Below are 14,069 nucleotides of genomic sequence, written 5' to 3'. Positions count from 1 at the left end.
CTTTTGAAATGACCCCTCTACTCCTCCCGTCAAGGACACGCCAACACAACATCTGTGGGTGTAAATGTCATTTATTACAGATATAGATATTTAAAACCATTTTCATTTTCCTCATTAAATTAGCTGTCATTTCACCCAATCATACGCGTACACGGCAGGGCCAGATCGTACAAGTCTTTATTGTAAATGCTGGAGAAGAGAAGAATGAGAAGAAACACTTTTTTATAGTTTTAAGGTGGAAGAGGTGCTTTGAATGGCCGTTAATAGCGTAATCTGTTGCTCTACGGTGCTTCTAACTTCATAAAAATATAACATAAGGGACATTTATTTAACTCTATTTGAAAACCAGAATAATAAAAACAAAAAAGCAGAAAAATCATGATACACTCGATAACACTAAATACAAAAATACATGGAAAATGTAAATTCCCTCCATCCGTTTTAACCGGTGCACTCAAAACAGACAGGAAAACAAAAGAAACAGGTTAATAAATTAACACACGAAATAAACAAGTGCATGCCAATTATGACCACTATGGTTAGATGTATGGCTAACACCTACTGTAGGTGTTGCTTCTGGCTTGTGATGCGGTCTGTGGGTCCAATCCTAAAAGTTCTGAGGAATACATACATAATATACTGCATATACACATCTATTAACAGACTGAAGTCCCTTTGCGGTGTTGCTGTGTATGGCTGCCTGTCTGGTCTCCAACCTTCTAACTAAAAATACTGACCTGAGGGAACAAAAGAGCACTGGATCAGCTGAAAACATCCAGTGCCTTGTAGCGTCTGACTTCTGATCACAGAATTCAAGTCAGCATTTACAAATTTCCCCACAACATTAACAACAAACAAAACCACTCTTCCATTTTTTAAATGCATATAAAATGTACCGATGATTTTTCTCATTTGTTTGTCGCCCGTGTTGCATTGTGGGAAAGGGGATGAGGTGGAGTTGGGGGCTGAGGCAATGGCCCGGGTGGTTAGTCAGCCCTTCATTCTGAGTCTTTCAGGTAGGAGGGAAGGGGCAGAGTCAACAGAGGGGGGGGGAAGTAGCCGTCTCACGCCGTCTCATCACCGCTGTTTGAGAAGTGCTCTGTACATGGCGAAGCCCAACACGGCGAACACGGTGGCACCAACGCTCGCTCTCAGCCAGAAGGTGGAGTTCTTCAGGTCCGCCTGAGCCATGTGCCTGAGAGGAGGGGGCAAGAGACCGACAGTAGGCTATAACATGATATTACTCCATTGGTGAAACCACAGTGAGGGAAGGGGTTGCCAAATGACAAAACAAAGACATGTGCTCCATCTCCAGTGGAAACATCTTAATATCAGGACCGTAAGAGACTAATATCAGCGCCCTGCGATACCAGCTTGAAGCAGCAACACATGCTTTCTCTTGACAGTTGGTTTTATTTGGTTTGGGGGAGAAGAAAAGGGAAAGGTGTTGGACTAAGCAGCAACTGGAAATATACATAATAACTATTAAAATTAGGTTAACACCTAGCCGCCAAACACTGGGGAACTTTACAGACTACAAGAAAAGCAAGCAAAGAAAAAAAGCAATGGAGACAGCAAACCCAAATTGGGCCCACTAGGACCCTGTAGGACCAGGAGAGAAACAAGCCTTTACCACCATATTCACATAGCTCACGCGATAAGACGTGGAACTACTCCTATAAAGACTCCGATAAGTCTCTCTGAAACGCTTCGGGACATAAATATGAACATATGACCTGACAAACGGATGCTGAATAGAAGAGTTGGATTTATCCAACACGTACTCGCTGGTCCCGTATAAAACTGTAACATCCCTCTCTCTCGCTCTCTGTGGATGTTGCTTCTGCCTTTACCTTTCTGGGGGAATTAGCTGCTCGGCAGAGACCTCCATAAAGACGGACCCTCCACATTAGAGACGGCTGAAACCTGCTGAGTCAAGCTGAAATCCTCCTCTAATAGCAGGAAGCCCCACCCAAACAGCCTCCACCCAGCCCATCAGCCTTAAACACACAGCCAGTCACACACACGCACACACTAGGTAGAGCCTGAAGAGTCAGGGACCTCAAATACAACACAAACCTTAGTAGCACAAACTCAACCATGTTGGCAGCATAACTGGTCAAATGTCACCGCACACGTCAAACAACGACAAACACACCACACGGCAGCCAGACTAGAAAGGTTGAGCCGTGACTCTCGTCGTCACGGTTAAAATACATTTTTAAAACATCTCTGAAATCGTGAGTTTCTTTGGAAATATAGTGCATGTTCTATTCATCTCCATCCCGTTTTATCAGTCTTTTCCCCTCTATCTGCTGCTGCCTGACACAATCTGCTATTGCGTGTAATCTCAGTTTTATCATTGCACATTATGCAAGAGGACTTCCAAGTCAAACGATCCACTTTTTTTAGAAAACACGTCGGGCATTCAATGTGGTGTGTCGGCCCATGACCTGCCAAGGCTGGACCGTTAAGTGTCGTGCTATTAATAGTGTCAACAACTCCCAGAGTTTAAAAACCATATCAAGACAAAAGGTTAGTGCTGGATGCAATGTGACAGAATGGAGCTCTGCTTGGGTGCATGAACTCTGGTTTTTATGGCATTGTTGGTCTGAAGAAAATCACACATTTGCCCCCAAAAAAACACACACACATTCAACCATTCATGTGATCCAATAACACCAAGCTTCCATTGCAGTACAGATGGACAGATGAGTAACCTATTCCCAAGCTAAGGGCTGAGGCACGCCTCTGGTCGTCCAGAGAGGAAGAGGACAGGTGAAGCCATGCAACGCAACAGCAGACAGATTAGCAGAGGGTGAACACGTGCAAGAGGAAGAGGAAGAGGGGCAGCCAAAAACATGTGTATGAACACCTACAGAGTGGGAGGGGAAACACAAAGGACAGGAAATACAAGACAGGAGAAACAGGATGAAATGACACGGTGATTGGTACACAACAATACAATCATCTTCAACATCAAAGAGACACATTTTGATTTTAAACATCAAGCCTGTGACATTTATGAAGTTGGAACCCACAGGAGAACATTATGCTTTTCAAGTGAATGTGTCTCCTATGGGTGTAGACTTCAGTGTTAGGAATGGAAATAAGGACAAAGCGAGACTGAAAACATAGATTATTAATCATTCAAGCACTATTTGGTGCCGTGGAATTTGAATACTTCTATGTGATCGAAAGGAAAATCAAACATGCAGACATCGATGACGTTTTCAGTTTGGATGAAGCACAAACCGAATGGCTGGTTTCTGTCATTGTCGGTGCAAATAAAGCGCTTGTTAGTCAGGATTTACAGTTTGCATATCCACTGCAGGACAGGAGGGAACCAGCAACTCTTACAAAAGAAGGTTGTATGGTCACTTCTGAAAACTTCATTGTCAAAATTCACACATGAAATCCCCTAATTCATATTTATCTTTATTATTTTTTTAAATTCAAGTGCTAGTGCTTCAATAGATACTTTGTCCGAATGATTAAGTGGCTGAACAATATGGATATGTTGCGTTGTCATAATTTATAGCAGTCTATAAAAACTATTCAGATATCTCCAAAATTAAGTAAATGTATATTCCTCTGAATTAAATGACATTTTTTTTAACATATTTCTCGTATGTATGGGGGTTAGTATTAGGAGCCAATTTGCACTGCACATGCAAAAAAAAACATGCATTTTTCACACGGTTTCCAACACACTGTCACCTCCCTGGCTAGCAGCCTGCGAGTTAGCTGGCACAGCGTGATCACACTTCGCTGTGTCAAACTGTACAGCGAGCCGGAGGGCTGGCTGGAGCTGGAGCAGAGACCAAAACACCTTGTATGACCAACGGGATTCATGACAAAAAAAACGGGAATGCAGCTCACTTTTAATTTTGCTCGTATCGTACCACTAGGACTCTTCTATTCCCCAGCAATTCAGAAATCTGTCGAGAGCAACCGATGCTAAGATAAGGGGTGGGAGTTTCCTGTTGCTATGGGTGACGATGTGTTCATTGCAGTCAGATCAGACTGAATTACATATAATTAAAAAATATATAGTTTTTTTTTATTATTTTAAAAACATATTGAGTCAAGTGCGACGCCTAGTGGTAAACTTTGGTATACCAGTCCAGTGCGGCGATTTGGTGATATTGTCCCAACTAGACTGAGAACTTAGGAGCCCTGAAGTTAAGACTGACATCTCTCATTTTAAGGGGTTATTTTGGCATGAGAGAGTAACTTTGAACTATAAAACCAAAGGTCAACAAGCATCAACTTGCTGAGCAAGACAGTTCATCCCTAAGGATGGCAGCACAGCGGCACGCAAACATTTTCCTACAAAAATCAATCAACGTAGTATAAAATGATTCACAATAGAAGACTTTACAACATGTTTTGGCACGAGTGGATATGCAGTGTAAACCTGACCAAAGCTGAGCACTGGAGGAAAGCAGAGGAGCTGTCACCATCACTGGTGTTAGAGAGCTTGGGGGGGAGAATCAGGAAACACAGAGAGGAGGAATGAGTCTATGCTAAATCACTAGAGCTTATTTTCTACGTATGAACCTGTTGAACATGACCCTGTGGATTTGGGCCTTAATATTGCGCAGCAGCTCCAACTTGAGCAGGTTCTGACACAGGCAATAGGTGCACCTGTTGGAGGCGCACATGCAGCGCAGACGGGCGTGGCTGCGGAAAGACACACAAAGATGCGTGTATTCACCACCATAGAAAGACAATACACACCAAACAACACACAGGGAGGAGGAGGAGGAGGGGGAGGAGGAAGAGGAGGCCAAAGCCAGGTAGATAAGAACTTTAACGTTAACCACTTAGCTAAATGAACGGACACCTGCACTACTGCCATTTACCTTCACGTCCTCGACAAAGTAAACCAAAGTATTATTGACAGGGAAACATCGATAATTTAATGTAAAAAGTCTAAACGTAAAGGAGGGGGAAACCACAAAGAAAGGAAAGGAACAGTCAAAACAAGACAAGAAATTCAGAGAATAAATAAAGGCGAATAAAGAACTAAATGCAAAAGCTTTCAAAATCTGCAACTTTTGGCCACTCAAAGGTTTCTGTGACCGATTTCCCGCCACAGTTTTAAACCACTTTAGAAACATGAAGCATCAAAACACCACTAAGAAGAAAGGTTTCCTTTTGAGACATGGGCTTCAACTTGTCTATAGTGTTAGTATAGTCTTAGATTTTCCTCTTACATTAATTAAATCCAAGTTAGACAGTTTCACAAAATTAAAGACCTATTTTAGACCTAAAACGTTAACCAAACTAAGAGACACATATCCATGGTAACAATCAGTGATAGTCAAAGTCTATCGTTGTGAAATGTATCCTCATATATATGCAGTAGTGGTAATTAACCAAAAAAGTGAGGCGAAGAATTCACCCTCAATCGGCAGATAGCCTTATGACTCATGGGTTAGAGTGCAGCACATCTGCTGCTTTCATTCAAATGTAGACAATAGGATTTCTGGCCCACTAAAATGGGATTAAGTGGACACGTCCCGTTGAGTGCCAATTAATCTACTCTGAAATCTAATCTGATCAACAAGCTTTGAGGATTTAAGACACTCCACAGGTTCGATACGGTCATAGGATTTACCTTAACCTTGACCTACCATTACTGCACCACCACAGACAAGACTAACTTACACAAGGGAGCATGAATATGCATTTGTATGTTTTGGGTGCAACGGTCCAAATCTAGTCGGTCCAAAGTTCTCTGGTAGAATGCAGCATGTACATGGTCATTCATTTCCCCACGCTCTAACCTTTGAATACTGTGGCTGCTGTCTGATACATACATCCAGTAGAGGTAAAAGTGGAAAAGATGGGCGTGGAGGATAGAGGAGGTGTAAAGGGTTAATAAACTGAGACCTAATAATACTCACGGATACATGGCCATCGTGGTGAGTCTAGTGTAGATGTCTTTGTTGGGTGCGTCGGGTGCGCTGCACGTGAACGGCTGGGGTGGGTGGAGCTTGTGTTTACGGCAGAACTCGAGCGGTGAGAGACTGTAGTGCTGCCGTACTTCGTGCAGGTCCGACTTGGCGGCGATAACCACGCATGGCGTCTTGCTGTCTATGAAGTATTGCTGCCCGACACACCCATTGAATGTTACTGGTTAGAACGTATATAAAAGGGGGGCCTCACAAGCCTCTTTGCATCTGATGAGCGTACATACCTTGTACACTTTGGCGCAGTATTCAAAAGAGCGTGGATTGTTGATGTCGTACACCAGGCAAACCACATCACAGGCTAGGTCCGCCTCTGACAGGAAGTCGAAATCTGGCATCACCTCATGGAGCTGAGGTGTGCGGACGAGACGTGGGGACAGAGCAAGAGAGAGAGAGGGAGAGTGTGCAGATGGAGGGATTAACGTTTTGCAGTGCACTAATACTGATACACAGTGAAGTCTAATATATCCAGATTATGTAACAGTAATCCAGAAACCAGATGAGGAGTGAACGTTTCTTACCAGCAGGTACTTCTCCTGACCATAAACGTAAGTTGTGCTGATGGCATAGAAGGACTTGTGGTCTTCTCTAATCCGCCTCTGTTTCTGTAGTGGATAAACAACAAGACACCCATCAAGACTTGTATGTGCTTATAAGATGGTCCCCTTTGACCCTGACTTGTGTGCTCCATCTCTGGAAGTTGACTAAATTATGAACAGCTTTGTATTATAATTTTGTCCCTTCTGAGGTGGATCAAGTTTAATTTGTTGCCTTTTTTTGCTTTAAAACACTTGTGCTGCTTGTATCTGAGCAGTCATAACGTTTCCTACGTCCACCAATAAACAGAGGTTCATCATCTTACACCAACATTTTTCTAGCTTTTCAAGTTTAGTAAATTTATGCAAACAGGTGATTTGATCTTGATCCCTCTGTGTGTCCAGCAAGAATTATGTACAGCCACTATTTCCACAGACCTGCAGGTTCTTGCCCAGGAAAGCTTGGAGGAAGCCACTCTTCCCGCTGCCCCGGGCCCCCAAGACGTTGCAGCGAAAGACACTGCGCTGGGTCTGTTTCTTCTGCAGATCAATGCGCTTGTTTCGCGTCACTGAAAGAACAGGGAATGCATAAGAACATACGTGATCAACGGCGACACGCTGTAAAAAAAACACAAAAATAGAGGTGAATTTAATTACGATCCCTTACCTGTGATGGCAGCAGCTTGGGACTCCTGTTCATAGATGATAGAGTAGCCAAGATAACCCAAGTACTCCAAACTACGCTGTACATCTAAATATGTTGTTAACCTGCCAAAGAAAAGTCATGATGAGTCCGACAGCACAAGGACCTACAGGAGCATAAGTTTGTAAGATGTTCTGTGTGCTCTACATAATTATGATCTGCAGTATTGTAAATGTTTCATGAGCATAGGTGTACGTTAAGGAATGCGTGCCACACTCACGTCCACTGGGAGAGGTAACCCTGGTATGTGATCCATCCCTGTTCATTAGTGCCGACCGTGTGGTTGACATCCGGACCCCAGGGCATGTAGGGAAACACGTTGAACAAGTCCTTCACCTCCTCTGGCGAAAGTGCACAATCTCTGTCCTGGATCGTACCAAGTGCACACAAAAAACATGGTTAACATGTTACTTGGTATGGATAAACTCATTGAGGAGAAAAGTGACCATGCTTAAAAATATCAACTATATTTATCAATAAAAATAAGAAATAAATAAAAAGATGAAATTCATTTGTACACATTTCCAACCACTCACTTTGTCGTGTTTGTCAAAGACACTCTGGAGGAAGAGGTACGCGTTGTGGTTTAGCTCTGTGGTGCAGTCTGGGGGGATCTTTATCCTGCGTGACAGGGACAGAAACAATCATTTCACAGACAGCTCTGTTCAACTGGTCAGGATCACTCACACAATTCAGTCAAGAAGAGGAAATGATCCGCCATATCAAAATGAGTTCATATAAAGAGGAACAAGCTCTTTTGACTACTCCATCGTCCTGGTAAGTCCATATAATTAACACTTGTATCATCAACACTGTAGCGCTGTCAAACAGCTGATTTAGCAGGGTAAAAGCTATCTTCAAACCGTTCTTTTCTCAACGTTACCTTCAAAATAACAATAAACATAAATGCCACAAATAAAGTTTGACTCTTGCAAAGCTGCACTTACAGGGGGAACAGGTATTCCTGTGTGAGCTCCAGGTCGTCGTCATAACCAAACCTCCGCAGCACAGTCCAGGTGGTCTCGTGTCGGCCTCGCTGTATGAAGAGTGTGTGCAGGAACAGGAAGCCTACAAGGCAGGAGGATGGAAGAGGTAGAAAATCAGAAATTGTCACAAAAGAAAAAACAAAAAAGAGGGATTGGATTGACTTTGACGATGGAGGAAAGAGGAAGGTTGTGGAAAAAAGAAAGGAAAAGAGCGCCTGACCTTTGAGTGAAAGTCCGTTGTCCTTGACTCCATCTGCCATGTTCCTCCTGACCACATTCTTTACATCCTCTAAAGCCTGAGGTGCCAGCGGTGTATTGAAGCATGTTCTCTATAAACATACACAACAAGTGATATGTTGAAGTATGCAAAGTAATTTCAAGTTTGGTTCATGTTAAAACGGATGTGAAAAACAATGTTGACAGTGACAGTTACCTGGAAGAAGTTGAGCTCATTGTCATTAAGGATGCCGTCGTTGTCCAGGTCGGACACTTTAAAGATTCTAGTTAATGCCTTAATGCAAGCAGGCTTCAACTGTAAAACAGGAGAAATGTAATATTTAAGGTAGTTGCATTTACTTATAAAATGCAGAAAGATTTCGGAGCTGAGACGGGCCCAGGTGACACAGCGGAAAAGCTGAATTGCATTGAGCTGCATCAGTTTTCGGGTCCTTGAATAGACCTTTTCCTATGACAAGTCAAAATGTCTGCTGAATCTACCATATAGGTCTCACCTCCTTCTCCTCTGGGCAGTACAGGGGTCCCGTCGGGTGGAGAACGGCCTTCTGGGCGTAGTAGAATAGCTCAGAGATGTTCTTCAGGTTTTTGGCAGAGCACTGAGGGGGGAAAAAAAGTGTGTGAATGTCCTGAACAAGCTATCAAACTATTAATAAAGTATTTTTAAATTACAAGTAAAGTAAAAGATCTTTATACTTCTTTTGCCACTGATAAATAAACACAGAAATCCAAGTATTTCGAGAAGCAGGATGGAACCAACGCTGGGTCTGGTCCACTGAGTCAGCAGTAAAACACTGGTTCACGCGTCTTTCATACGTGTTCAACTCTCACCAGCTGTGCAACTGAATTCACGCTGTATGTGTCTTCTCTCACGTCCTCCTCGTCTCCCTCATTAAACTTGTAACTGATACAGCTGAGGACGGCATGACTGAGCCGCCGTCTCATGCAGACAGAGAGGCATTTGAAAACAGTAATGCAAACAGAGAGCGGCTTCCTCCACGTCAGCCAATCCTCTCAACATACTTGGCGTCCGCCAGTCAGCGGGCCACGGCCTTAGACCGCAGGGTTCAGTAATATCAATCTATTAATGACTCGGTCAGAGTGTAAGTGGAGTCAGCAGTTGGAGCCGGCCCAAGAGCAGCTGGGGGCCGAGCCGTCCTGCACACACTCTCAAGTGTTTCATCAAAGTACCTTTTTTTTTTTTAAGTGGAAACCTCCAAAAACAGCCCAGCCTCCATGGTTCCAAAGGGTTTTTTTTACATACATGTGTGAATTGATGACTTACCTCTACACAGGTCTCGATATCCTGGTATTGATTCATGATTGGCAGGATGGTCTCCATGCTGCTGTGTTCCACTAAGTCTGACTTGTTTCCCACAAGGATCAATGGTACCCTGTAGGAAAGCCATTCATTACTACATCATTAGAGCTCCCAGGATTAGTCAATTAATCAATTAGTTGGATCGAAAAAGAAGTAATAGGTGGCACTTTTGATAGTAGATTTATCATCTATGCCAAGAACTCAGAAAGTGAGGATTTGCTGGTTCTGTCTGTTTTATATGATTGTAAACTGAATTATTTGAGTTTTGGACTGCTCGTTGGACAAAATAAGACATTTGGACCCTGGGATAATATGAGTATCACTACTTTCTGGCATTTACAGACCAAACAATTAATCAAGTAAATCATTTGCTGATAAAGTGATAAGGAAACACTCAGATTTGGAGCTTTTAGATGCAGCACCACCACAACACAAACACACAACATGCATCTGTTGGTGAGTGACATGAACACACACCTGCTGTCCTTGTCCGTTCTGTCATTTATGAGGGGAATCCAATGGCTTGTCACCTAGGGGAGTAAAGCACGACATCAATCACTGCAGCCGCACAAGCATTCACAAATCAATTTTCTCAGATTACGACGATATGCATAACAGCATCCTGTTTCACATACACAGAGAGAACTGAGAGAAACCATGTTCACCTTTTCAATGGACTTCTTGTTGTTGACGGAGTAGACTATGCAGATAACATTTGCCTGGAAAGTCAAATAGCAATATTAATGCATGGGATACAGACAATTCAAGAGCAGATGAGAGTGAGAATTAGGTGAAACCAACCTTTGATATTTCTTGGAACAGCTGCTCATCTGACTGTTCTGCTTCTAAAAACGGTGTCAAAAAGACACATCAGTGCAGCCCTTTACATGTTATTAAGCCTAACTGTTACCAAATCAACTATATTCCTGTTAATAAGAAGTAGGGATAATTTATTATATCAATCTTGCAGGAGTGCTTACCCGAGTAGTCCACGATATGTGTGGGCACCCTCTCTGGGGTGACGTCGGCTGGGATGGTGATCTCCTCAGCTCGGAGAGGAACCTGGAAGACAGAAGACAATGATCCAAACGTCTGACAAAACAAGCCTCAGTAAATATTACACAAGTCTTTTATTTCCACCTTCTTACATCATCAGATAACAGCCAAATCTAAAATATATTTAATTAGGATCAGCGATGTCACAATATGAGATTTTTTTTTTTTTAATTATTGTCAGAGGATATTTCTAATTTAGCAAATTAACTACATTATTTATGAGCATCATCATCTAGATCCTGTTACTTTTTATTGTTATATAGGACAATATAATATACAGAATGTAAGCTACAGTCAGATAGAGAGAGACAGAAAGAAAGAGAAAGGAAAGAGAGAGAGAGCGACAGCGAGATTTGATTATGAATTCTACCACATCTTTCTTCTGATTGCCTGTTGATACATACCTCATCAGGAAACTCCTCACTGACCAGAGACATTATCAGCGATGTCTTCCCCACCTTGGCTGTGTTGACAAAGGAAAACATTTTATTACTATTCGGCATTACACCAGTGTTTTAACTGACAAACGAGATCTCTCTACAGTTTTTATCGCGTGGTCTTGGAAATGTGTTAAGTGACAGGGCACGGATAAGAGCTGCTGAAGAGGGTTGAGAGCCGCAGCCAAGTGCAACAGTTCTCAGACGAGCACTCACTAAATTACAGCACAGAGCAAAGCCACAATACAGTGTGGAATAACATAGTCTGAGATCAACACCACGATGGATAGAGTTGCACCGTTACTTACTAATATTTCAATGAGAGTGCATTTTTAATATAGAAGTCTACTCTATAATTTACAGATTATGATTCCACCACATTCCCACTTGAATTACCAGGAAGAAGCTTATTTATCTCTGAAAATATGCTGGTCTGGGATTTATTATACATTTTAAAATGCATTACAATTGAGTAAATGTCTATCTATGTATGTATTTGTTACATTCAGTTATACAAAGTTGGGGAAAGTCATTTTAAAGTCATGAATGAATGTCTTATGTGATTTGTCAAGCAGATATGCCAAATATTCACAGTTTCCACCTTATAAAATGTGATGCTTCTCCATTGTATATTATTGTAAATTGAATATAATCAGTTTTGACTGTTGATTAAAGAAAACCCATGATGTCCACTTGCTCTCTGGGATGGTGGTCTGTATTTAACAACAGTGTGGAGGCCAAACAATTCATCACAGCAATGCTCGTCAGATGAATGAATGATGAAGATAATCCTCAACTGCACCTCTGCAGCCCCCCAGTGTCTTGACAGGCTTTCTGCTATCTGTAAGCCAACAAGCTGTACTGAACTTCACAACACTGGAGTAGGTATGTAACATTGGCTGCAACTCTCTCAGGAACAGTCAGTACCACCCTGCCTAATGTGGCAATGTAGGGCAACCTGCGTGGCTATGACTGAACTATAAATAGTATTGACAACATGCTTTACAGACAACACACCAGGTGAAACACAGTTAACATGGGATCTACTGCCTCTTTAGCTCGATTCGGCCCTCGCTCCAGGGTCCTGAGGAAAGATTTACCCATAATCCTGTTCAACATACAGTGCATCTCTGTGCCAGCTAGAGCTGGAACAATTGGTCAATTACCAGGACATTTACCAGCAACTATTTTAATAACTGAATAATTGCTCAGGTCATTATCAATAATAAAAAAAAATGCCTTCTACTCACAGCCTCTAAATTGTGAGGCATTTGTCTACAAAACAATTCACAGCAGGGGGAAATTCGCCATGCCTCATCGTCAGATGTGTGTGGTTATGAGAAGTACTGTATTAAGTATGGAGACATGGCAGTACATGGAAAAGCTCGTGATGGAGTATCATGCACCATGAGATACCATGAGAGCACCAGGCAGAAGCCAAAGCCCATCATAACCTTTGGATAAATTACAGTGACTGTGTATGATTAATATACCATGTTGGATTTCACAGCACACTATATCAATACAAATATATATAAATATGTTTAATCCCAGTGCTTAGTGTATTGTCAGATTCACTGGGTGCATCTGCTAGCTGTAGCTTCTAGCTCCCTCACTAGCATGTTAGCTAGCTGATAAACCGTTGAGCGGCTTCGCGGTTAAAGACACTCGTGACTTACGTTCCCCTACAAGTAGTATCCTCACGTCCTTCCTCATGTTTTAGCTCGCTTCCCTCGACAGAAAGGAGTCTTTATGCTCTCATGAAGTCCTTCGGCTGCCGCTCCTAACTGTCAGGCCTGCGCAGTGAAGTCCTGCCGCTGTCAAACTCTCGGCGCCTTTGTAGGACAAAACGGACGGACCGTTTTCGGCGCTCCTCCGTGTTTCCTACGCGCTTCTGCTCGGCTTGCGTGTGATCCACTCGGGGTAAATGCAATATAAAGAAGGGCTGGGGTTACATGTCTCTGCTATGTCCTGTTAATCACACTCTTTTCGGCGCCCGCATAGCAGTTCGCAGGGGATGTTTCATGGGCATGCCCGACCTCCAACACCCGGCAACTACAGCAAGTCGTGCAGGACAAACTTCAACGGGAATTTTAAAACGCGTTATGCTGCTCTCTGGCGCCAAGCGGTAAATAACAATATATTGTTTCCTTCCATCTGATGACATTAGTGAAGGGTTTCCGAAAAATAATTAAAAAAGGAAAATATAATATATTAAAATAGCAATCTTATGTTGACTCACTGAGCAGATAATATGTATATTAATAATAATAATAATGATAATAAGCAAATGTTACACCAAAGTTATAGGCCATATTGCAGTAACATATTCATGATTTATCAAGTTCAAGTGTTCCTGAAGTCATGTTTTCTAAAAAAATAAATACATTTAAATCTCCTTGTTTCACAATATAGTGCACATTTTATTATACAGTATATGAATATAAATTATCTCAAATTAAACCACACACTTACAATTTATTTTTTTTAAGGTCATGGTGTCATGAAACATGTTCAATATTAAAGCATGATATGATAACATTAATTTACAACATTTACTGTTGTTGAGTCAGGGGTGTATATATAGAGTAGATTTTACATCCCAATGCAGTATTATCCGACGTCTGAGCTTGAGCATCAGAATCAGTGTCAGTTAATGTAATTGGATGGGAGTCTTGAATCCACACTGCGGTGCGGAGCACAGTCGAGATGCATTACTACAACACAAGGATGGGATTCAGTGCTGATACAGTGATACGGTTTTGCTGCAGTAGTTCAGTCACTCGCAGTGGTGTAGTGGAGGGTATACGCAGGT

The 14,069-nt window shown here is 42.2% G+C and overlaps 1 protein-coding gene across 4 annotated transcripts; it reads right to left on the bottom strand.

Annotated features, from left to right (window-relative positions):
• Positions 1 to 60: 60 nt before the first annotated feature.
• On the bottom strand, positions 61 to 13,308 carry rhot1a (ras homolog family member T1a). 4 transcript variants are annotated; one of them, XM_084036554.1, is made up of 20 exons: positions 12,934 to 13,308; positions 11,222 to 11,280; positions 10,742 to 10,823; positions 10,563 to 10,606; positions 10,427 to 10,480; positions 10,239 to 10,291; positions 9,726 to 9,834; positions 8,938 to 9,039; positions 8,640 to 8,738; positions 8,427 to 8,535; positions 8,168 to 8,288; positions 7,757 to 7,841; positions 7,441 to 7,586; positions 7,185 to 7,285; positions 6,956 to 7,086; positions 6,503 to 6,586; positions 6,209 to 6,331; positions 5,916 to 6,118; positions 4,564 to 4,686; positions 61 to 1,195 (listed from the first exon to the last, which is right to left on the bottom strand). In XM_084036554.1, the coding sequence occupies exons 1-20, from the start codon at positions 12,968 to 12,970 to the stop codon at positions 1,078 to 1,080; spliced, it is 1,983 nt and encodes a 660-aa protein (XP_083892680.1). In that variant the 5' UTR covers positions 12,971 to 13,308; the 3' UTR covers positions 61 to 1,077. The 4 variants fall into 4 exon arrangements, with proteins under 4 accessions (XP_083892680.1, XP_083892682.1, XP_083892683.1 ...); XM_084036557.1 differs by lacking the exon at positions 61 to 1,195 and adding an exon at positions 3,634 to 3,811; XM_084036556.1 differs by lacking the exon at positions 4,564 to 4,686 and having other exon boundaries at positions 12,934 to 13,306.
• Positions 13,309 to 14,069: the final 761 nt, after the last annotated feature.

Source organism: Eutrigla gurnardus (assembly GCF_963514095.1).
Source record: "Eutrigla gurnardus genome assembly, chromosome: 20".
In the NCBI taxonomy this organism is placed as follows: domain Eukaryota; kingdom Metazoa; phylum Chordata; class Actinopteri; order Perciformes; family Triglidae; genus Eutrigla; species Eutrigla gurnardus.
This window is presented reverse-complemented; position numbering and strand designations above follow the sequence as displayed.